The sequence below is a fragment of the Hemicordylus capensis genome, chromosome 3 (genome assembly GCF_027244095.1).
Source record: "Hemicordylus capensis ecotype Gifberg chromosome 3, rHemCap1.1.pri, whole genome shotgun sequence".
Lineage (NCBI taxonomy): Eukaryota > Metazoa > Chordata > Lepidosauria > Squamata > Cordylidae > Hemicordylus > Hemicordylus capensis.
In genome coordinates this window covers 150952156-150977079 of record NC_069659.1, presented here as the reverse complement: position 1 = coordinate 150977079, position 24924 = coordinate 150952156, and the positions used below count along the sequence as shown (strand labels likewise).

At 46.0% G+C, this 24924-nt stretch overlaps 1 protein-coding gene across 1 annotated transcript; it reads left to right on the top strand.

Annotated features, from left to right (window-relative positions):
• Positions 1-12554: 12554 nt before the first annotated feature.
• LOC128351226 (uncharacterized) lies at positions 12555-18968 on the top strand. Its single transcript, XM_053310562.1, has 7 exons — positions 12555-12660; positions 13106-13129; positions 13809-13837; positions 15015-15617; positions 15798-15923; positions 16217-16447; positions 18648-18968. The coding sequence occupies exons 1-7, from the start codon at positions 12629-12631 to the stop codon at positions 18842-18844; spliced, it is 1242 nt and encodes a 413-aa protein (XP_053166537.1). The 5' UTR covers positions 12555-12628; the 3' UTR covers positions 18845-18968.
• The last annotated feature ends 5956 nt before the right edge of the window (positions 18969-24924 follow it).

Below are 24924 nucleotides of genomic sequence, written 5' to 3'. Positions count from 1 at the left end.
TTCTCCATAATGGTGACAAAATCAATGCTTTTCTTTGGATGGCCTGGATGAGTCTCCAGCAAAGCCACTACTCCTTAGCAAGCTCCCAGGTGCTCTTCAGACTTGAGGCATCTGACGTGCTCTCTAAATCAGGGGTGGGCAACCTTTGTTGTGGCTGAGGGTAATAGAAGCTGCAGTTCAACCGCAGCTGGAGGACCACGTTTGCCCACCCCTTCTCTAAATGGTGCCCACGCAATGGTCAGCACTGTGAGCGTAACCACCAATGACAAGGAAAAGCCAAGGCGTCGGTTTTAACTCAGGGGTTCTCAAGACCACTGCAGCGTGGGGCGATGCAAGTTGTAGTCCAACCACATCTGGGGACCAAGTTTGAGAGCCCCTGTATCAACTGATGCTCTGCTCTCCCTACACCATCCCTGCTTCTAAAGATGATATACAAACGCAGTCGCTGCCAGGAGTTCAGAACACCTGCAGGCAGATCTGGAAGCACATTTGGAGCCATGACGGCCTGCACCAGCTGCTCCTTGGTGCTGTTCTCTAAACCCATCTGTGTTTTTTTTTTTTTATGCACAGAGCCTGGCACTTCTGAACTATTGCTTGATCCATTCTGCCATCTAGTGACTAAACTCATTCAGACGCTGAAAACTGCTTAATTGTGCTCAGAGATGTGATAGTGGGACACCTGTGCGTGAGAAATGGCTCACCGCCAGTTCCCTAAAGTTGGAGATGGGGAAGAGATTTCAAGCACAACATGGTGGGTGGGAGGGGAGAGACAAAACCTTCCCCCAACCCTATTCTCCTTGGTAGTGTTGCTTCCCCAAAGCTGTTTGTTTCCCCCAGCAGCTAGCAGGGTCCGAGAGGTGACTTTAGAGAGGCCTGGGCAATCTTGTGAAACCCCGGGAAGCGACACCAAGGCGGTCAGAGGACAAAGTCCACCCAAGAATGCTCTATCTAACCCAATCCAGGCGAAATCTTAAAACATAGGAAGAGGTTCAAGCAATGGCTGAAGTGAAGTCATCCATATGCCGTCTCCGCCACTCAACACATACTGAGACGCTATTCTCATGACCGTGTGGAACTGGGTGAAGGGAGGCCAGCCCGGTTCCACACAGTCATGTGCTGCAGCAGGAGACGTGCGGCTCCCAGCAGCAAACCTTCAAAAATAACCCTCCCCTTAAACCAGGTTAACGGAGCAAGCACTCCGTTAACCTGGTTTTTCCTATTGTGAGACACTGCCATGCAGCTCTGCACTACAGCAACTCATGAGGAGAACCCCCCCCCCAGGTAAGGAGGCTCCAACAGGCTCTTCCCAGGCTCGGAGGTCTCCCCAGAAGCTCCCATGCACTCACACAAGGCATTCTGGGACTTACGGGGGCCAGGCCACCCCCGATCCCCACCGCCCCTACCGGCTCCACGATGGAGCGGGTAATTGTGTGGGCGGCCAATCCGGGCGGCCAGGGACGGCTCCCTGCTCATCTGCGGGGAGAGCAGGCTAGCTCACTCTCCCTGCAGAGCCTGGTAAGGCTATACACACGGATCGTGTGTAGAGCCTCTAAGAGTGGCATTCTGGCCCACCATGAAAACTGAGCAAAGGCTGGCATCCTGCCCCACTTGTCGCAAACTGATCGCCTGCTACAGATGCTGAATTTGGAGTGGTCACTCTGTGTTTTTTTTTTAAATGCTGTCCTCAAAAGATCCAATCATGGTGCATTTCCTGTTGGAAGGGAACTAATAGGAATTTGAGTCTCTTTTGCTCTAAAGGCTTCTTTCTAGTGGAGGAGCTTCTGCTTTGGTACCCTAGAAACTCTAGGGTTATTTGTTAGAGCTTGGCTGCATACATGCAGTCTGAACCCCGCTGCCATGGCTGTGCACTCTGTTTTGGGGTCCTCGAAAGAGCTGTCATCATGTTCTTCTCTGCCAATACTGCAGATGCCAGCCCAAACACAGTGCCATCTGGTGGCCCTTCTGACCAATGCCAGCCTGCTAGATGCCTCTATCTGTCCCTGCCTGCTGGAAGGAAAATCACTAGAAGTCACATCATTTGGGTTGAAGGGGAGCATCGGTAGGACAAGAAATCAGCTCTCTTTCCGGCCTCCCATGCAGCACTTTACATCAGCTCCACACCCCATTTGATAGAGACCCTGTACCACTTGGGCCCACTTACCATTAGATCAAATTGTACCTTGAGATATAGGCTGTTTTCACACTCAAGCCTTAATCTTCGAGCCTCTCCCCACCCCTTCACTCAGCCTCTGTTTAGAGTAACCTATGATAATTGTGAATGCAAGTTAGAAAGTGGGGAGAGGAATTTATAATCTGAATGTGCATTCTGATCACTGTAGCTTTTATATTCACATTGCCAACCACTATAGTAAGAAATGCTATAATAACAGTATTTACTATTTACTTGGAATTTACATGGTGCTTTGGGGGTGTTCACAGTGCTTCTCATATTGCCTTTATTATTTTAGATCAAGGCAAGCCAATAAGGCAGGTCAGTATTATTAGCCCCATGCTGCAGACAGATGACATGCCTAAGGCTACCTAATAATCTTGTGGCAGAGGCAAGATCTGAACCAGAAATTTCCTGGCTCACTCTGAGCCATTACACTGCACCAGATTTAAGCCTCAAAATGTGAAAATCCCCAAAATCTGCAACCACTGACAAAAGGGCTACATTCTTCACAATATACATTCTTCATCAGTTTGGGGGTGGTGGTGCTGTAGTCACTCTGATCACCTACAAAACCATGATACAAAAAGTAGAGTTTCCCTGTGGTTTTCTCCCCTCCAGGAACCGAAGCAAGCAGGCTTCCTGGAGAGTTGTATAGCTTCAGCTCAGTGGAGAAACTAGTAAGAATTAAGACCACCTGTTAAGTCAAAATCCAAAAATCTTCAAAAGACCCTCCAGTGCAAAACCCCCAGGAAGAGAATCCCTCTGGACTGAAATCTCTTTGAAGGCAGGCCCTTGTTCTGCTCGCTGCCCCCCCTTCAGCAGAGAAGCCGATACGCCACCCCCTTTCTTCTTCCCTACTGTGCCTGAAGCTGATTAAATATAAAAAAGGAAATTATTTGCACTCCAGCAGAAACCAGATAAGGCTCAAATCTGATTCTTTCCATAGGAGACATGTATTTGTTTCCCATCCAAATGCGTTCTTAATTGCCTTAATGTGTTAAAGTTAGGTTAATGAGTAATAGGCAATTATTCAGTGACAGGGATGATTAGACCAACAAACATAGTACCATCTCTCTTCCATACCTAAGAAAGCATGACAAGGCTTCCACCGTGTGAATATGGCAAGTTACTTTCTGCTCATAGGTACAGGAAACAATATAATTTGCAATACCCACTGATAAGGGGTCTTCAGGCTGCTCATTTATTTCTATAGAACGATTCCTAACAAGGACAACTCTGTGATTTGAAGACAGCAGTGAAGGTGCATAAGTCATGGTTCTGGGAGAAAAAAATCACTCTCATTTTAAAATAGGTGCTTTTGTGGTTGCTGTTTGGAACTATGCTTCTGTTATTGTCATTACATCATGTTATCTGTTCTTTTTACAATATAAAATTTATTTATTTTATTTATTCATTTATTCATCACATTTATATACCCCCCCAAACGTTCGTCTCTGGGCGGTTAAATATCATAATAACAATTCAAAGAGCATAGGAGCAACACACCACACAAAAAGTAAGTATGGAAAATCATCATAAGGAGGAATCCAACTTGTAGGCACATAATCCAGCCGCAGAGCTGGATTTTTGTTGGCATGTGAAATAAATGGAAACCATCTCTATATAAAACAATCCGGACAAAACGGTGTTTTGAAGAAAATTCCGTCCATATTCATTTTATGAAAACCAAAGCGTTCCTCCCCATTTGATCCACACGCAATTTTCGCAAGAACGAAGCCTTAGTATGCCACTGCAGGTCTTCATTTGCTCTCATTGCCCCGTCCCATCCCAAACAAGGTCCACAGGGTCTGGTGGCCAGTGAAGGCAGTCAGGCAGAAGGTCAGCACAGCAAGGCAAGGTTCAAACAAGGGTTAAGCAGCAAGGCAAGGCCATGGGATATGCCATGGGATATGTTGACCCAACAGAGCAGGCAGAGGCAGACTGAGTCGTGAAATACACCTGAGCCCAGTCTGCCCCTGCTGTGCTCTGCCTCTCTGGCTAGAAATCAACATCTTAAAGGGGCAGCCTCCTTGCTTAAAAGCTATCACTCTCCTCCTCCAGTTGACCCTGTCTGGTCCATGGCCAGCGCCGATTCACAGATGTTGGGGGAGGCAATGAAGGAGGAGGGGCTAGATCCTTTGGGGGCTCAGGCTCAGAAGATGTCAAGTCAAGGGACCCATCCCTGGAGGAGCAACCAGCTGCTGTGGGGCAGGTTCTGGTCCTCCCTCCTCAGGTTTAAACTCCAGGGCTTCCTTGGGCTCCAGTTCATCACTGGGTCCTAGGTTTGTGTCTAGTGCTGGTTCTGCCTTTTCAGAACCAGCACTCTGGGGTTCAGAACCCCATACTCTGGGGTTCCCTCAAGGGTATCCTCAGGGCCTGATGCTGGCCCCCACCTCTTCGGGGTCCAACTGATGAGGCTGGGGCTCATGACATTTGTTGACTTTTAAAACGTTCTTTTCACCCATAGATGCTATAAATGAACCTCTAACAGATATATGGCAAACTGCAATGGAGGGTGATGTGGAGTGTAGGTACATAGGGTGAAAAGACACATATTTGTCACACATGGGATTCACACACTTTCCAGTCGCTCTAAGGATAAAAGAAGTGGGTCACAAAGGAACAGCCTCAAGTTCTGCATCTTAGAGAATTAGATATGCACTTATAATCAAACGGAGACAGTTATCTATAGGTTGCAAGTTCATCCCAACCATGAGTAGCCTGGCTTTTACCAAGAAATGGCCAACCCTGACGTTGCTCACAGATAAACCTCAGCCAACCTTTTCTTCCATTCCCCACACACCAGATCAATCTCTCTCTTTACATGAGATATCCCCTGCAGCCATAATATTGCTTGTGTGCATTCACATACTTGTTGAGGTCCCCAGGTAGATCTCTAGGCATATTGACAATCTTCACTCCTGCACCTCCAAGTAATGCAAGTTTTTTGAATTTGGTTTTATTATGAAGAATATTTACATACTGCTTTTCAACAAAAACAAATTTTTAAAAAAACAACAGTTTATATACCAAAAGGAATGAGAAGATGGTTCCCTGTATCAAAGAGGGTCACAATCTTAGGGCTCTTCCAGATGGCAATAAAACGTGCTGCAACAATCTTTTTCCAAGAGAAATTGTACTCTGCTTCCACATACTTCCATAGGTTTCTGTAGTCTTGTAAAGTGTGTGCCGTTGAGTCGGTGTCCACTCCTGGCGACCATAGAGCCCTGTGGTAGAATACAGGAGGGATTTACCATTGCCATCTCCCGCACAGTATGAGATAATGCCTTTCAGCATCTTCCTATATTGCTGCTGCCCGATATAGATGTTTCCCATAGTCTGGGAAACATACCTGCGGGGATTCAAACCGGCAACTTTCTGCTTGTTAGTAAAGCATTTCCCCACTGCGCCACTTAAAGTAGGCTTAGGCGGCAGTGTGAATCCAATCCACACACGGTTCACATGCACAGCAGGATCATATTATTTTCTCAGCGCCACCTGCTGGCCAGCTCTTGCTTTCTGCAAAAAACCACCATTTGCCACAAAAGCAGTAATCAATCAGTTCTTCACAGAAAGCAAGAGCTGGCCAGCAGGTGGCGTTGGGGTAACTGAGCATGGATCCTGCTGTGTGTGTGAACAGAGTGTGGATTTGCACTTCCTAAGACTACAGAAGCCTGCCGCAGTTAGTGAAAACTGTGTTTGGAAAAGCACTGTTCCAGTACTTCTTATTGTCATCGAGAAGAGCCCTTAAAAACACGCAGACACACATATAAAGGAGATCCCAACAGCACCCACTGGAGAGATGCTATGCTGGGCTGAATAGCAGAAGTTGCTCCTTCTAAATATAAGTGAGCCATCACTGTACAAGGTTCCTCTTGACAGGGTTTATACTAAGCCTTTACATAAATAGCCGCCAGCACAACACCCACCTTCTGCCCCTGCATTTTTTTGGTAACCAAAAGAAAGGGAACAGGAAAGAGGGAAGGGAAAACAAGAAATTCTTCTTTTCTGTGTTTGTTTTGCACTGTTATGAAAGAGTGGTATACCTACATATACTGTTAAGCAGAGCAGAGTTCAATACAAGTAAATACTTGACTCAATAGCTGACTCAGGTAACTCGTCCTGTAATATACTATTAGTATAAGGTTATGAAGATTGAAAGAAAAGTATTTTCATGTTGTATTTCTCATCTTTTTTCCCCCTTTTTCTTGCCTGTTTATTTTTAAGAAACAAGTTAACAACTTAACTCATATTTAAACCCCATATATCCAACTGCACAAAAACTCAGTGAATAATTTGGAGGGCTCTTCATTACTTTCTAATGGTCTTTTAATCATCTTGGTGACCTTTTCACAATGTTGTGAACACACACACACATACACCACTCAATCTTTCCCCTGCCCCATGGCTTTAGAAATGAAATCCAGCATTTATTTATTTTTCCAGATGTTTGTGTCTTCATTAATGTCTCACAGGTGGATGAAGATGACTTTTTTGTTTTTGTTTTTTCACCTTTGTCTCACTTATCTATCTAGAATGGCACAGTGGGGAAATGACTTGACTAGCAAGCCAGAGGTTGCCAGTTTGAATCCCCCGCTGATACACCTATATCGAGCAGAAACGATATAGGAAGATGCTGAAAGGCATCATCTCATACTACGCAGGAGGTGGCAATGGTAAACCCCTCCTGTATTCTACCAAAGACAACCACAGGGCTCTGTGGTCACCAGGAGTCAACACCGACTTGATGGCACACTTTACTTTACTCCCACACTTCCCCAAGTAGCTCAGGACTGGATATGGGGTGGCAGGGGTGGGGGGCAGTTTCATGTCATCCTTGTGCATCCTGTAAAGTAAGTTACAGCTAAGATATGCAACCTCTCTATGATGCATATCAGGTGTATCCTCTAGGCTAGTGGATCTACACATGAATAAGCTTTACATATACATACAGTATTATTCACAAGCAGAGAGTGGAAGAACATTCTGAAAGGAGAAGGCACAAGGTGCATTACCTTGCCCCAACTTCTGGGGAAATCTGGGTGATGTAAACATGACCTGAGAGGTTATGCTTTTAGAGATAATTGGAAAGAAATAATTGTCTGTCTGTAATGTTACAGGAGGACAGGTGGCAATTACTCCAGAAAAAGTGCTGCAAAAATATAGTATGCACACAATCCCTATGCTGGCCTTGGGCCGAAATAAACAAATACATACATACATATGCACACAATCCTGGTCCCTAGGAATTGTTTTTATTTAATATATAGTCCTATAGTCACATCAGCATTATTTTCTCATTAAAAGACATATTAAGTGACATCTTTTTAATCTCTGTTCTGCAGTTTATGATTTTATACCTTTATTAACTCAATATGCACTTAATAAAACACATAAATATGGACGTTTACATTCTATGTCCCAATAACCACAGCATTTTGTTTCCTGTCTTGTAATACTTCTGTTTGAAACAGAAATACTACCTAAATAGTGCCATCTGGTGGCAAGGTCATGTATTGTCAGAGAGATAAGCAAAAATAGGGAGGTCCATTTTACTGGGTCTGTAAAAGGGAAATCCATTGAGACAACTACAGATTTCAGATGAGAATATGGCATACAGAACGGGCCCTTCCCGGCAATACTCAACCAAAGATACATACAATACCAGACAGGAATACAAGCCAGCACTTAATTCAACTCCCAAGACTTGAAATGACAACTGCACACTCTAAGAACAATGAAGATACAGGAAGAGCATCATGTTCTTCAGCCAGGTAGTCAGCTGTATGCAGGGGCATATCTAGGGTGGGGCAGGCAGGGCATGTGCCCCAGGCGCCACTTGAAGGGGGCGCCATTTTTTAAAATAAAAATAAAATAAAAATGGCCACAAAAAACAAAATGGCCACCGTGCATGCTCAAATGGCCTCTGTGAGTCCCTAAGCCATGCCAGGCCTCACAGAGGCCATTTGAGCATGCGTGGTGGCCATTTTGTTTTCAGCCATTTTTAAAAAAAAATATTTTTTTTGAGCACATGCTCAAATGGTCCCTGCGAGGCCCTAGAGGCCAGAGGGGGGAGGGGAACCTTTGCAGACCCCCTCATGGCCTTTAGGAAGCCCCTCGAAGGGGCTACAGGTGAATTGTGTTTTTTTAAAATTAATATAATATAAGTCACTGTACACATATTCAGTTTGGCACTATGTACAGAGAATCAGGGCTTGTGAATACTGAGCTGAAGCTTATGAGCTAGGATTGTATTCATTTGCTCTTACTTTGCTTCTTGTGATAAGTGAGTTAAATATGTTGTCTTAATAATATGGCTATTAATGGTGAGTTTGTCTTTGAATCAGTGTGAAATCCTTAGTTTTAAGGCCCACTGGGAGTTTCTTGCTCTCTTTCTCTCATTTTAACTGTCTGAAATACTAGAATATATTCCAAGCAGTGATGCAGTTTACTCTGCATATCCTTTAATTATTTTCAGAGTGTCTGGGAAAAGTCAAATTCTCCATTTATTTTTAAAACTTATATAATAGTGATGCTACAGTGCATAGTAGAGAATTAGATAGGCACTTCTGTTTAGTTTTCCAAGTATACCTCCACATAGTATTTGGGTATTTCATGAGCTCCAGCATACTGAAATTTGTAGTTTTCCAGCATTTTTTGGTCTGGCTATGTCCACTGCCATATAGTTTTTGAAATATTAAAAGATTAACAAGCTTGACTTGTATTTTCCAGCTGATATTATGGTAAAGTTATCTGAAAGATGGGTGTCAGATGTTTGGACAGGGGGCCCTTGTGCATCAGAAAAATATGTTCCAAAGGGCTGTGAAACCCTCAGGGACATCCTTTGGGGACACACAGTGGGATTCAGAGGGAAGGGGAAGTCAAAATGTTCATTTTGACTGTCATTGGACAGTCTCCCACGAGTGCAATGGAGCAGCAGCAGTCTGGATACTGACATGGATTCACATGTGCCTTGTCAGCATTGGTATCAACCAGTGTCTTTATGCCACCTTTATGCATTATATATTTTGTAAACATTCCTATGGCAAAATACATGTGTTGCTACATTGTATTCATGACAGAATCATGCCATCTTCTCCATAACTGGCCATTGATAGCCCCTGATATAGTTTGATTGATTGGTCGGTCAATAAAAGATATTACAAAAACAGCATAAAATGCTAGTGCTGTTTCCTTTTGAGGAAATTGAAGTGTGCTCCTTGGACTGCCATGTAAGCATACTTGGAATCAGTGTCCTTGAAAGCATATTATGTGTACAAATAAGCCCTATTCACAAGTTACGTTCAATGCACAAACAATGGTACACTTCATATCTGTAGCCTGTGTTTGAGGGGCCTGTACCCAGGTCCAGCTTTTAAATGAATCCATGTACAAGCATTCACAGAAAAATGTGTACATGTGTAGCATCTGTAACATCTGAACATAATCTAACATCTGAATAGGGCTATAGATATGAAGAAAATCAGAATTTATCTGATAGCATTTTCAGCTCAGTACAGAAAGGAGTGCTTACATATGCATTGTAGAATGTGGAGCTGGTTTTATCACCTTTTTGAGACAGAGGATGTGTCTGGATGTGGGTTTTAAAACATCAGCACATGTGGTACAAGAAGTCCATATAGAGTTTTGTGACCCCTTCTTTGCATTTGTGCACCTTTTGGAAGTTTGGAACTCATGAAGCTATAAAACGAAGGGATTATTGAAAGAATAGTTGGGTGCTTTTAGATTTTATGTATTAGCCCATATGAAATATTAACATAATGGGTATTATTGGTTATTTTAATGTGTATGTATATGTGAATTTTGATGATTTTAAGGATTTATGTATTGATTTGAGTATATATGTGGGTAATTCTAAAACAGTATATATTAAATATCCAGCAACTTTCATCCTTTGGTATATTTTGAGAAAAATCCTTACAATATTAGGTTGCAGTTGAATGTGTCCCCTTAATGTCTTTTTACAGATTTATTTAATATTGCATACAGCAAAGGATTTGTGTGGGTGGGTTCTTGTGGTGCAATATAGAGTTTCTATTGGACTCACCTAGGTCCTTCTTCTTTTTGTTGCCATTCTTTCACCTGAAACATGTCCTTTATTTTTATTTATTTTTTGTGGGGGGAACTCTTTAAAAAGTTGAAAAACTTCTGTGGAGAGGGGTGGGAAAGTTGGCCTCATGACTGTAAACTATGAGAGCAGGTCTGCCCTTCCCCCTGCCAGGGATGCACCTAGGCAATTGGGGTGCCTCCAGCAGCCACCCTGCGCCCGCCACGCCATGCCTCTGTTTTTTGTTTTTGCATAATTCAAGCCACCATGGCATGTGTGTGGCTGACTGGTGGGCTGGGGGGTGAGCTGAGCAGGACTTGCCTCCCCCCCCCGGTGGTGGTGACCGGAGTGACCACTCAGCCTGTCCATTCGGCCCAGAGGCTCTTGTTTACTGCGAGGCGCTACAGTGCACCAGTGCAGTTAAAATAGATTGCCACAAGCCCATGATGCCACGCGCTGGAGCGCCTCACAGTTATCAAGAGCCACTGGGCTAAATAGACAAGCCCAGCGGTCACTTCGGACAACACTGGGGGAGCAGGCAGGCAAGTCTTGCTAAGCTCACTCCCCAGCTGCCACTCCTCACTTAAATTATACAAAACAAAAACACTGGACATACGGTGTGGAGAGGTGGGCACAGGTGGTTGCAGGAGGGCCCCCCCCCTGACCATCTGGAGTCTGCCCCTAGAGGCCATGGACCAGGGCCCCAATGTCCGGGGGTAAGAGCGCCTCTGCCCCCCCCCACCACCAACCAGTCAGTCCTCAAGGAAAAACATTCTGCGCAAAAAACACTCTGAGCAAAGTGACTTTCAACAGCAACTGAGAGCTTCCGTATTTCTATGTGACACCTTTTTGCTTCCTGATAAAATAATATACTGGAGAGTAATTGCAGTGCTGTTGGTGGCGGCAGCAGCCAGAGGGGCAGGAAGTGAGGGATGCATACCAGCTGACAGAATGTCAACAAAACATTAAGCAAAAGCACTTCCAACAAGAACATATGGTTTAACTATAGTGGCAGAAATAATAGTTGTAAGGAGGCAATCACTAGAATGCCTAAAAATGTAAGAGTAGCATCTTTAGCGGGATTCATCCATCCCCTGTGGGGCCATGAGCTACCATGGTGGGTCTTTTGAGAGGACAGAGAGGAGGTCCCTTTGTCCAATGTTCATTTTAATGTGCAGTACATCAAACTATATGCAGCAGAAACTAAGATTTCGTACAGTTGGGCCTATTGAGTTTAATAAGGATGTGGGTTGTTTCCTAAGAAGAAACAGAGGGGGTGGGGATTGCTTTCCATTGTCATAACCTTATACTAAAAGTACATTACAGCCTTCTGTTGTGCCCTCTCATTCTTTGTGGGCCATCTTCATTTTTTGTGCTTCCCCTCTTTCTTTGTCCTTCTTATTTCCCCTCCCTCCCTCTCGTTCACTTTCTATTCATTCGCCTTTTTCCTTCTGTAAGCAAATTCTGAAGGAAGGGGATGCTTGTGGGTAGGGGTGGGCTGCAGCCGCTGCTTGTGCAGTTGGACACAAAGTTTATAATAAACCTGCATGTTTCCTCTGTAACATGTAAGAATTCAAAGGCAACAGCCGCACCCATTGCATGTCCCCAGCATCTGGGATTCAGCCTGTGCACCTGGAGGTTCTCTATAGCCATCATGACTAATAGCCACAGAGGGATCTCTCCTCCTCCGTGAATGTTTCTAACCCCCTTTCAAGCCCATCTAAGCCAGTGGTCATCACCGCATCTAGAGGTGGTGAGTTCCACAAGTTAATTGGATTTCTTTTTGTGTATTCTGAACAGAGACGGGCCTCAGTGCTGAATGTGATTTAGAGGAATTTCCTAGCTAAAGGACTTCAGCAAGTGATTAGGTGGAAATCTAATCTAAGTGATTAGGTGGGAAATTAGCTGGGGACATGCAATGGATGTGGCTGTTGCCTTTGCCCTCTTACATGTTACAGAGGACTCATGCAAGGCTTATTATAAACGTTGTGTCCAACTGTACAAGCAGCAGCTGCAGCCCACCCCTATCCACAAGCATCCCCTTCCTTCAGAATTTGTTAACAGAAGGGGAAAGTCAAATGAAGAGAAAGTGACATGTGGGGAGCAGGGAGGGCAGGACTGGGATGACTCTCCCCTGGTGCTCTGACACTTTGAGCTGCACCCCCAAGACAGTGTTTGAATTCAAACCAGAGCCAGCATGACCAGTAACAGTAACTTGTGACTTCACAGTCAGCCACAGAATTCTGCCATCATGGTTCCCCTTGGAAACCTGCGAAGATTCTGCAGCAGGCTCACTTGGCAGCGTTATAGATTAGCTGAAGCATCATCAATAATTTGGCTGTCTTCGGCTGTCAGTTTATTAGCAGCTTATCAGCTTAGTTGTCAAGATGGGTGGCTGTTGGTCATGTGTGGCCTGCAGGTAAGTCTCTGGCATGGTGGGTGAAGCAAAATCTAATGGCGGTGTGGACTTGGTTTTTAAAGATGCCCTTCCATTGTTTTAGCCTGTCTGGGCAGAGAACTGAAGCCCAGCCTGCTGTGTTCACACATGTTTGTGCTCCCTGTGGGAACTTCAGTGGTCACAAGTTCACCACCACTATTCACACCACACAGCTTCTCCTTGAAATGTAGGCGGCCCTCGAAGGTCACCTGCTTGGCTGATTTCCACTGTGTTTCTTAAGCTTGGAGGTCCTAGACCGGTGAAGCTGTATCACTCAGGAGCTACTGGCTGGCTCCTGTGGGCCCACTTGGGGGGTTGTGGGGAAATCCTGCCCACCAGTTGAAGCTGACTTCAAAAGCTACCCCCCAGCACCCCCATGTTATTTCCAAGAACATGCCTAACCTTTTCTTCTTTCATGTTCCCATAGGTCTCACCCAGAGGCAGAACCAAAGTGAGTTGCTCTCTTCTCTACCCTTGACTCCTCTTAATGCTTTTGGCTCTGGTGTGGCCAGCTGAAGGGATGGTGGGGGGAGTGATGAGGAGGAGGTGTTCAGACAGAGCCCAAACCCAGGTGTGGCATATATTGCCTCATCAAGGTGAGCCCATCTCCTTTCCATGTTCAGGATGCCAGTAATTGCCTGCTGAATCAAATGCCAATTTCGTCAGCTGTCCCCTTGATACCTTTGGCAGGCTGCCTCCCTCCTATTTAAAACACAAAACAGCATGTCTGTGTCCCTTGGGGGGGGGACTTTTTAAAAAGTGGGTAAACTACACTGGAGAGGGGTGGGAAAGCTGGCCTCATGACTGTGAACTACAAGAGCAGGCCCACCCCCCGCCCCGCCACAACCAGTCAATCCTCAATGAAAAATACTCTGAGCAAAATGCAGTGAGTGACATTCAACAGCAATTACATTCACTGCTCCCAACTATGGAATCATCCAAAATTAGCATGGCCAGCTAGAAGGATTAGGGGAGAGGACATACTTGGCTGCATGTGAATTAAAATTAGAGGGAGGACACATACTAGTAATACCCCTAGTAATACTAGTAATACCCCTAGTATTACTGGGGGAGGAGACCCTCTCTTTCCTGTGATTTGCTACTAAGAATATTTCTCCTTATCTCTGCAGGGATGAAGATGAAGAGGGAGCACTGACAGGTAAGTGGATGATGAGAGTGCCTGCTTCTCCTCAGGGCTCCCCAGCCCCCCAGGGAAAGCCTCCTTGGAGAACTGTTTCTCTTAGACAATGGACAGAGATGGGCAGACATCCATCTGATGGATGGATAGCAGGAGGGCAGGTTCAGCCACCTCTATCCTTTGCTGTTGATGCAGCCAAAAGTGTTAGAGGAGACTGGGGGGTGTGTGTGTGCTCTGTGAGTCACATCTAGCTATCCTCCATTCGATGAGGAGATGGGGAAAGGGCTGTGACAGCAGGCAGGTAGGTTTGGTCATTCTCCTTTAGAGGTTGTGCGCTTTTGAAAAGTCCTGCGAGAACCCTTTGCCCACACCCAGCCCCAAAACATCCTCTGGTTCTTTTTCTCCCTGCCTTCAAGAAGAGGAAGCTAATTATTTCCAAAGTATCTCATTTTTTGACAATTACGTAGGTCAAGATGGAATTGGAGGATCAACAAGGGCAACATTTCCTGGCCAATGTGCTCTGAGCTTGGTCCAAAGAGACTCTTTCTTTCTCCGACCAGTTTTCTACCTCTAGGAGCCAGGCCCGCATACCTGAGATCACAGCTATGCTTCCTGCTTATGGCATTCAGGCAGATTTTCAAGACCCCCCACCCCACTAGGCCAAGAGGCTGTAACTGGGGGTTGGTTCATGAACCAGAGATAGTCCATGTCAACCATCAGCTCCCATTCTGCTCAAAGGAGAAGCTTCTTTCCTCACACAGAAGGGAGAGCCCATAGCCCAGTAGTGGAACAATTGCTTTGCATGCACAAGGTCTCCTGTTGAGACTTCATCATCTTCTGTTAAAGGATCTTAGCTAGCTAGGAAAAGGCCTCTGCCCAAGAGTGGCTGCCAGCCAGAGTAGGGCTAAGAGAGCCAAGAGTATGGCTTGGTAGAAGGCAGCTGCACTTGTATGTACAGCAGACAGAGCCTGGCCATTGCACTCCCTTCTGAAGTGTACTTGGTGAGGGCTGTCTTGCCAGTCAGTGCTATGCAATGTACTCCTCTTCATTCCTTGCTTGTTTCCTTGGGTGGCCCACCTCACCCACAATCCCAGGCTACTTCCCAGCTGGCTAACCTAGGCAGAAAAGGGAGGCCATTTCTATCAGGCCTACAAGCCACGATCATTTCCTGATTCCTGCTTTATTTCCTCTCTTTCAGGTCATCCCAGAAACCCAACCCATGTTGCACCATTTTCTGGGGGACTCCCCAATATTTTGGGGGACACTCTGGGGAAAGAGCTCATTGAGGAACCCTCCATGCCAGAACCCCTTCCAGCACCTCGCATCACCAACAACATCCTGGGCGAAGTGCTCATTGAGGAACCCTCCGTGCCAGAACCCCTTCCAGCACCTCACATCACCAACGACATCCTGGAGGAAGAGCTCACTGAGGAACCCTCCCTGCCAGAACCTCTTCCAGCACCTGGCATGACCAATGACATCCTGGAGGAAGAGCAAACTGAGGAACCCTCCGTGCCAGAACCTCTTCCAGCACCTCGCATCACCAACAACATCCTGGAGGAAGAGCTCATTGAGGAAACCTCAATGCCAGAACCCCTTCCAACATCTTGCATCACCAATGACCTACTGGGGAAAGTGCTCATTGAGGCTACCTCAGTGCCAGGTCCTTCCATCCTCACAGACACTCCAAAGGAAGCAGCTTCTGTGTCAGAGCCCTTACTAGAGCCTTCCATTGCTGATAATTATCTTCAGCAAGAAGTAGAACTCCTCAAAGGGTTACAGCATTACTATGTCCAGCAGCGTAAGTATTGCGACACCTCAGAAACCTTTTGCATATACACCCAGCACAAAGATCAGCTGCAGTTTTGATACCCAGCCCAGATGATGGACTAAGTCCTAACACTGCCCTTTTTGCAAGTCACCAGTACTCAGCCTGGTCAGCACATACAACATTTGTTCCTTTTTGTTCTCTTTGTTGCAGAACTGAGGGTTCGCCACATTTCCCAACAGTTCCCTCGTTCTCTCCGGGCCATCAGCTTGCAAATTGGACACATGCGGACAAGGCTCATCCGCAGTGAAGTTCGGCTGCAGCGGTGGGAAAGGGAAGGTATGTTCACAGCATGCCCCTGAAATTGCTGCTGGGCTAAGAACGGCTCTTTTGTTTATTTCATGTTGAAATGCTTGATTTGAGTCTGCATCTAAGGTTTCAGGAGGGAGGCCTGTGAGTGGGTTGTCAGTGCTTGCTGAAGTGTTCCTTGGTTTTCTGTCTTTCATGTGTCCAAGCTCCAGTGCCTGTAAACCAAGCAGCTGCTCAGAGTGAGCAGTGAGGGCAAGTGATGGTGGGTGTGGTAGGATGTCAGCCTTTGCAGCTGACCTCCTGCTTCTTCTTCTCTCTTGCAGATGTTCCTGCAGGCCCTGCTGCACTTCTCCAGCCCTCTGGGTCTGATTCATCATTGTCCTCTGCCTCCCTGGAGGTTGCCTCCATCCCACCCTCCACCTCCACCTCTTCCCTCCTCCTGCATCCCTCTCCACCTCCTCCTCCTTCCCCACCTCCTCTGGAGCCGGACCTCAGCAATGTGAAAGAAACTCTGCAGAGTTTGGTAGAGATGCAGGTCCATCAGCTGCGTGACCGTAAGTCTCACAGAGGCAGCACTCGTTAACCTCTACCTTTTCCATCCTCATTGTGATTTTACAATCTAAAATACTTATAGTCTAAAAACAGAGGAAGGGATACAATAGAAGTAGAGGGAAGCTGAGGTGGGGGCAAGTGGGGGAAAGATGTGTATGTATTTCAGCTGCACCTCCTTAGGACCAGGCAGGCGCGTAACAATGATAGGGCAAGGGGAGACAGTTGTCTGGGGGCCCCACTGCCTGGAGGGGCACCCCAGGGGCACCTCATGTGACTCCCCATTGCCCCCTGCCCAGCCCCAGGGCCCCTCAGCCACTTGCCCTCTTCGCCGTCTCTCCTGCTTGTTCTGCTGGCCGCAATCCAGGCAGCAGACAGGCTGCAAAGAGCTCCTTTTCTCCCGCCTCTCAGCTGATCGGCGGGTGGGCGGGGCTTCCACGGAGGCCTCCGTGTAGGCCGCAGTGAAGCCTGAACTTGAGTAGGGCCCAAGCCAGCCAGGAAGGAGGAGGCAGCCAGAGTGTTCTCTGCAGCAGAAGACCCCTTGCTGCCCTGCTTAACCCAGACCAGCATTTGCCAGGTAGAGTGTGAACTCCTTTTTGTGGTTACCTTTCCCGCCCCCCCCCCCAATATATAGGGATCTGCTTGCCATAGGGCTTGGATATGGGGGTGGGGGAGGAGGGACCGAGAAGTCTCTGAATATTTATTTTGAAACAGCTTGGAAAATTTGCTGACTTAAAAAAAACTATCTAAAAAGTCCTATAAGTGGCTTGTTTCATGGCAGAAAATTGCAAAAACTTCTGGAACAGTATTTTATTAATTTTATTTATTTATTCATTCATTTATAAATGCACTTATGTTCAAGTTGTTTTGCAACCCAGAAGGTCTGAGTGAGAACTGTGAAGCATGTGTTGTGCTTTTATTTTATTTTATTTTTCTTGTGTGTGAACTGCTCCCCAATAACTTGCAGGGACTTCAGGGTACATCTGGCCAACATGTGAATGCAGCACCTCCATTCCAGAGGAGATGTGTGTTAAAGGGCTTTAAAAGCCTCGTGTGAAAAACCTCCTGCAATCAGACTTGACTGAATTTGTTCAGAATTCTGAGAAAACAAACATAGGCTCACCCTGCATGGTTGAAAGTCTCCTTTGCTAATCTGCAGCGAGGGGCCCATTTTAATAATTCATCTTTCTAGTGTGTTCTAGGCATTAAAAGTAATACAAATGTATAGTACTCAATGTATATCACTATATATTGTGACGTGTGTGTGTGTATTCAGTGAAATGTATTTGCAGGCAGCATACTTATTTTGGAATATCAGACTTAAATCCTTGGGGGCCTGGGGTGTGTGGAGGCCCTGGACTTTGGGGGGGGGCCCATTTTAAAATCTTGTCTCTGGGCCCACTCCAACCTTGCTACGCCCCTGGGACCAGGGAGACCCAGATTTGAATTCTCATCCAGTCATGAAACTCTCTGGGTGACTTTGGGCCAGTCACTTGTCCCACAGCCTAACTTACCTCTTAGGGATATTGTGAGGAAAAAATAACCATGTATAAACCTCCCTGAGCTGCTTGAGGAAGAGCAGAATATGAATGCTAAAAGGAAAACAAATATCAGCCCTTTTGAGTTTAAGCTGAGATGAAACATGAAACCAAGGAGGATGATATACAATTGTGCATATTGCAAATCCTCCTTAGAGTGTCATCAATGTACATGGGCAAAAGTTCCCTGCCACCAGGAGCATACAGTCTAAAGTTTGGCTTTGGAGAGAGAAGTGAGGAAGAGGAGGAATGGGAGAGGAAAGCATATGGGGCATTCAATTCAAGCCGATGGAGCTGCCTCTACTGAGGCATTACGCCAAAGGCTGCGCAGTGGAGGTGGGTTTTCAGGTATCATTGGAGGGCTAGGAGAGAGACGAGGGGCCACATCTGAGTGGCTGTTCCAGACCCAAAGGTCAGCGAGAGGGAAGAGAAAGGGTTGTTTTAGAGAGCAGGAGACCTTCAGGTGGCTCCTGAAGACAGAGAAGCTGGAAGAGCAAAAATCAACCTGACGAGGTGCAAGTTCACTGGTGGGGTACATAGCTATGGAGGGTTTTCAAGACAGAGAGGAGGAGTCTGTGCTGGGCATGGAAGGGGACTAGAAGTCCGTGCAGGGACTGACATGGTGGAGGACAGGCCCCTTCACCCTGTTTGTTTTCTCTCCTTCAAGGCCAAAGAGACCTCCACAGCTGCCAGGAATGCTTACAAAGCTTCAAGGCACTGAGGGGACAACTGAGGCGGCTAAGGAGCAGACTGGCCAGGGTGGAAGCCACTATGGGGATTGTGGTTCCTCCAAGGGAGCTGGACGTTGCTGAGGAAGAAGGGGAAGGCAAATTAAAAGAGACAACTGTGCTGCTATTTACATAAGTAGCAATAAAATGCTGTGTATATATTTTTAAAATATTAAATATTTGTTTTAATAGGATGTAGAGATAGAACAGCAATAAAACTTGCATATTTATTGTTTAAAGAAATAAAATGTTTTATTTTAAAGAAAATACATTTGTCTTGCTTTGAATATTCTTTGGGTAGAATTGGGTAAAAAGGTCTTTGGGTCAAACTCAGCTACAGAAAAGATTCTCTTGGCCAGTCCACTCAGGGCCAAGGAATGTTTGAGAGGTTCAAGATGTAGCTCAAGATAGACAGTTCCTTGCCAGGAGGCTCATACAGAGCTTGTCTGCCCCAAGATGTATGGCTAGGAGGCTGGATTTTGGCCCTGAAGAGAGATCTGCCCCATGTGGAAGAGGATGGAATGGTGATGCGGAAGAGGAAGCTTGATTTAGGGCAGGGCTGCACAACTCCAGCCCTCCAGCTGCTGTTTGGCTACAGTTCCCATCAACCCTGACTATTGGCTACTGCGACTACTGGGGACTATGGGAGCTGTAATCAAACAACAGCTGGAAGGCCCAAGTTTGAGGCCAAATGTTATTCTCCAGCCCTCTTATTTTCCACCAAGAGCCAAAGCAGCAGCTGGAGGCTTAGATCCAGGCGGAGTCAAACTGAATGACTGATTTGGCCCTGGGGGAACAGCTAGGAGGTGGCACCTCCATTTCCTTTGCAGGAAGAAAAGCTGTGGGGGTGGCTCTCTGTAGAGCATGACAGGAAAGAACCAAAAAAGGCAGCCTCCATATCAGGCCACCTCCCAGGACCTTCCAGCCTTGCTTGTACTCTGGCAGAAGAACCCAAGGAGACCACCTTTATATCATGAGAGCTCTGTAACTGACCTCCACCCAGGGCAATCCATCCCTGCTGATACTTGAGGGAAAGAGAATGAAGAGGCCCCCTACATAGCAGGCCTCCTCCCAAATGCAGGATCAGCAATGAGATTAGACCTTTAGCCTCCAGGCTGTTTTTCTGCCAGAGAAGAGAGAAGAAGGAAAGCCTGAAAGAGAGCACTTGTCACTGCAGATGTTAGATTTGATATGACAATGAAATAAGACAGCAATGCAGGGTCCACTGCATTAGCTATAGGGGTGTGCAATTCGGGTTTTCGGGTGATTCGGCTCGGACCCGAACCGAATCACCCCTGTTCTGTTTTGTGCCCGAATCTGGGACACCCGAATCACCCTTGATTCGGTTCGGATTCGGATTTAATCCGAATCCAAATCCAAATCGATTCGGGTGGGTAAAAAGGGGCCCCGGGGCAAAATTTTGGGGTGGGGTGGTAGTGCCGAATGGGTGCAGGCTACCACCCCAATTTCAGGGGGATTGGGCAAAGGGCTGATTTTTGGTGAATTTTTAAAGTTTTAGTTACTTTGGGGCAGTTTGGGGGCATAGCATGGGATCTGGGCAAAAGGAGTGGGGTGGGGTGGTAGTGCCTAATGGGTGCAGGCTACCACCCCAATTTCAGGGGGATTGGGCAAAGGGCTGATTTTTGGGAAATTTCTGAAATTTTCATGTCTTTGGGGCAGATTGGGGCAGAAAGTGGGGCCTGGGGTGGGATAGTGGGGTGGGGCGGTAGTGCCTAATGGGTGGAGGCTACCACCCCAATTTCAGGGGGATTGGACAAAGGGCTGATTTTTTGAGAATTTTTGAAGTTTTAGTGACTTTGGGGCAGTTTGGGGGCAGAAAGTGGATCTGCCCCAAAAAAGTGGGGTGGGGTGGTAGTGCCTAATGGGTGGAGGCTACCACCCCAATTTCAGGGGGATTGGGAAGAGGCCTGATTTTTTGGGAATATTTGAAGTTTGAGTGTCTTTGGGGCAGATTGGGGGCAGTAAGTGGATCTGCCCCAAAGGAGAGGGGTGGGCTGGTAGATAGTGCCTAATGGGTGGAGGCTACCACCCATCCCCAATTTCAGAGTGATTGGGCAGAGGGGTGAATTTTGGTGAATTTATGAGGGTTGTCTTCATAAGGTGAAGTGTGCTAAATTGATTACTTCCTCATATTCATAGTAAGTGTGAAAAAGTGAAAGTGGGGTCATGAGAGTTGTTTAATTGAAAAAAATCTCATTTGCTATGATAGAATGAGAATTCACACCTCAGAAAAAACTTCTGAGGTGTGAATTCTCATTCTATCATAGCAAATGAGATTTTTTTCAATTAAACAACTCTCATGACCCCACTTTCACTTTTTCACACTTACTATGAATATGAGGAAGTAATCAATTTAGCACACTTCACCTTATGAAGACAACCCTCATAAATTCACCAAAATTCACCCCTCTGCCCAATCACTCTGAAATTGGGGACGGGTGGTAGCCTCCACCCATTAGGCACTATCTACCAGCCCACCCCACTCCTTTGGGGCAGATCCACTTACTGCCCCCAATCTGCCCCAAAGACACCCAAACTTCAAAAATTCTCAAAAAATCAGCCCTTTGTCCAATCCCCCTGAAATTGGGGTGGTAGCCTCCACCCATTAGGCACTACCACCCCACCCCACTATCCCACCCCAGGCCCCACTTTCTGCCCCAATCTGCCCCAAAGACATGAAAATTTCAGAAATTTCCCAAAAATCAGCCCTTTGCCCAATCCCCCTGAAATTGGGGTGGTAGCCTGCACCCATTAGGCACTACCACCCCACCCCACTCCTTTTGCCCAGATCCCATGCTATGCCCCCGAACTGCCCCAAAGTCACTAAAACTTTAAAAAAATCACCAAAAATCAACCATGAACCGAATCACCCGAATTTTTCAGGTCCGAAATTCGAGTGATTCGGCTCGTGCCCGAAAAATATCGGGGGACATCGGGGGTGATTCGGTTCGGCCCCAAATCACCCGAAATTGTTCATTTCGGGCACAGATCGTTCTGTGCCCGAAATTTTTTGCACATCCCTAATTAGCTACACAACTCAGTGGTCGAATGCTTGTCCTTGACCATCTCTAAGAGCCCTTAAAGATGGTCAAGTGTAAGGACAAGAATACGTTTGCTCTTGAGGCTGATTATGCATGCACTGAGAAGAATCATTAGAATCAACAGAAGATGCCTTCTTAATGGGATACATCGGGCTGAGTGTTTGCACCTAGAACAACACATCACCATGGGAGTGCTGTGCCCATGAATGCAGTAATGCAAAGAGGTGATGTTTCAGACAAATGGTGCGCCTGATTTAGACAGCTCTAGGCAACAAGCTTGATACTCTGGCAATGATTCAGGAATATCATCCAATCTTCAAGGCCAGTTTCCTTTTAAAAGTGAAGAGAGAGTTTCTGTAATCCTGACACCATTATTACATTTTATTAACATTATGCTAACTGGACATGGTCATACATTGATTTTCTTAAAAGGATTCAATTTCCTGGCCAGAGTGACCAACATTTAGTCTACTAATTGTTTTAACTTAAGAGAAATAAACAGCTCCAGGAGATATGACTGTTTGGGATGCCCCTTAATAAAAATGGAACTACTTTTAGAGAATTTCCTTATTTTGCCAAGACCAGATGGCTGAATTTTGAAAGCACATTTAGCAAATAGTTTCTCTCTCTCTCTCTCTTTTCTTCTGATAGGGAATAATTCATATCTGTATCAATATATGCTAGCCCAGGGCCAACTCCAAAAGTAAATGGGATATTTGGCCCAGGGGTCGGGGCGCCAACAAATCAGCAGCTGAAACTCCCTTGCTGTTGCCTAGCAACTAATACACATCCCTTTGACTTGGCTCAGCAAAATTGCAAAATCAGATCTCAACGTGGATATCACAAGCCACTGCACACCTAACCATGACAGTGCCTGCAATGAGGCAGGCACACCACCTGCATTCAAGGGTGGAACTTGGGGGGGCAGCCAGGGAACGTGCCCTAGGTGCCACTGAGGAGGGGGCACCACACCAGTTCCTGCCACTCTCACCCCATTGCCCACCGGCCTTGCCCCAGGGCCCCTCAGCCACTTGCCATCCTGCTTGCCTTGCCCTCCAGCCCTGGCCTAGGATCCAAGCGTCCTGCAAACTGCAGAGAGCTCTTCTTCTCTCCCCTCCTCTCAGCTGATTGGCAGGTGGGTGGGGCTTCCAGAGAGGTCTCCATGTAGGCCTCCCTGAAGCCTGAACTTGGCATTCCCCAGCAAGCCAGGAAGGAGGCAGGAAGAGTTCTCTGCAGCAGACTCTCTGCCCAGACCATCCAACAGAGCTTTTGCAAGGTAGACTGTGAATTCCTTTTTGTGGTTACCCTCCCCCCACCCCAGGTATATAGGGATCTGCTTGCCATAGGGCTTTGATATGGGGGGGGAGAGACTGAGAAGTCTCTGAATATTTAATTTAAAACAGATTGAAAAATTTCTGGCTTTAAATTTCTGGCTTTTTACTATCTAAAAAGGCCTGTTGCTTGTTTCATGGCAGAAAATTACAAAAACTTCTGGAACAAACAATATTATATTCATTCATTCATTCATTCATTCATTCATAAATGCACTTATGTTCAAGTTGTTTTGCACCCCAGAAGGTCTGAGTGAGAAATGTGAAGCATGTGTTGTGCTTTTATTTTATTTTATTTTATTTTATTTTTCTTGTGTGTGAACTGCTCTCCAGTAACTCACAGGACTTCAGGGTACATCTGGCCAACATGAATGCAGAAACTCCATTCCAGAGGAGATGTGTGTTAAAGGGCTTTAAAAGCCTCGTGTGAAAAACCTCCTGGAATCAAACTTTACTGAATTTGTTCAAGAATTCTGAGAAAACAAACATAGGCTCACCCTGCATGGTTGAAAGTCTCCTTTGCTAATCTACAGCGAGGAGGCCATTTTAATAATTAGTGTTTCTGGTGTGTTCTAGGCATTAAAAGTAGCACAAACATATAGTACTCAATGTATATCACTAAATATTGTGAAGTGTCCGTGTGTGTATTCAGTGAAATGTATTTCCAGGCAGCATACTTATTTTGAAATATCAGACTTAAATCCTTGGGGGCCTGGGATGTGTGGAGGCCCTGGACATTGAGGGGCTGGGGGCCCATTTTAAAATCCCATCTTGGCCCATTCCAACCTTGCTATGCCCCTGGCAGTCACTACACATGGGTTTCTGCACAACACCTGCACAGAAGAAACCTCCATGTAGAAAATGTGTCTCTTGTAAACTGACCTTGAATTTTCCATCCATGACTGGGATATCGGAGATTTAGAATCAATAATAAAAGAACAGCACACTGCTTGTGATGGGAAGGGGAAAATTACAATTTCTTAGTCAGGCAGGGGCTTGTTTTGGCCCTGGCAGAACTTGGCTGTCTGCTCCTGTTGAAAATTCCTCTATCTAGTGTGGCAAACTAATGTATCCTCCTCCCTCCTGGTGTCAAAGTAAGCACTAGTGTGGTAAATGTACATATACCCCATCATGAGCCAACTGTCATCATAAGACAAAGGCTGGCAGGAATCATTCACTGGTTTATAGACACACACACCACCACCACCACCTTCTTCTTCCCCTATTTTGCTAGTGGCTATTTGGGCAGGTGATCCTCTAGTCTAGGACAAAGTCATGTTTTTAAAAAGCATGATATGAGACAGAGAAAATGACACTTGGAATCCTCACATAACTCCTGACTGTTGTTCTAAGTCTTTTACAGAGATGGCTCATGTTTTCAGGTTTTGATCAACAACCATGCCTAAATGGTACAGTGTTCCTTTTAACAGGGATTTCCAGATATTGTTGACTACAAGTCCCATCATTCCTGTTTGGACAAGGGCACAATTTCAGTGCTTGCCCTAGGCGCTATTTTCCCTAGATACACCTCTGGCTGTACGTAGTTTTTCATACAGTCATCGAACCAACAAAAACATCCTTTGGGGGCCAGAGATAGATTAGGACTGCAAAAGCTGATCTGGGCCAGAGCAGTATTTATAGATCAAAGTAATTCCCCCTTATATAATGAAAGCAGCAAGCAAAAGAGCTCCAGAGTACTTCCTGTTCCATTATTTACATAAACAGTCCTCCCTCATTATCCTCATGTTCACTGAACACACAAGGAGGAGAAGCAAGAGTGTGTCATTTAGACGTGCTCCCCCATGCTGCCATCACACTCCCCG

Bases quoted from the DNA above. Each gene is read 5' to 3' on its own strand.
- LOC128351226 (XM_053310562.1), top strand. From the start codon at position 12,629: ATGGGTGGCTGTTGGTCATGTGTGGCCTGCAG. The intron at 13,130-13,808 runs GTGAGTTGCTCT...TTATCTCTGCAG, and splicing joins CACCCAGAGGCAGAACCAAA to GGATGAAGATGAAGAGGGAG. The intron at 16,448-18,647 runs GTAAGTCTCACA...CTCTCCTTCAAG, and splicing joins GGTCCATCAGCTGCGTGACC to GCCAAAGAGACCTCCACAGC.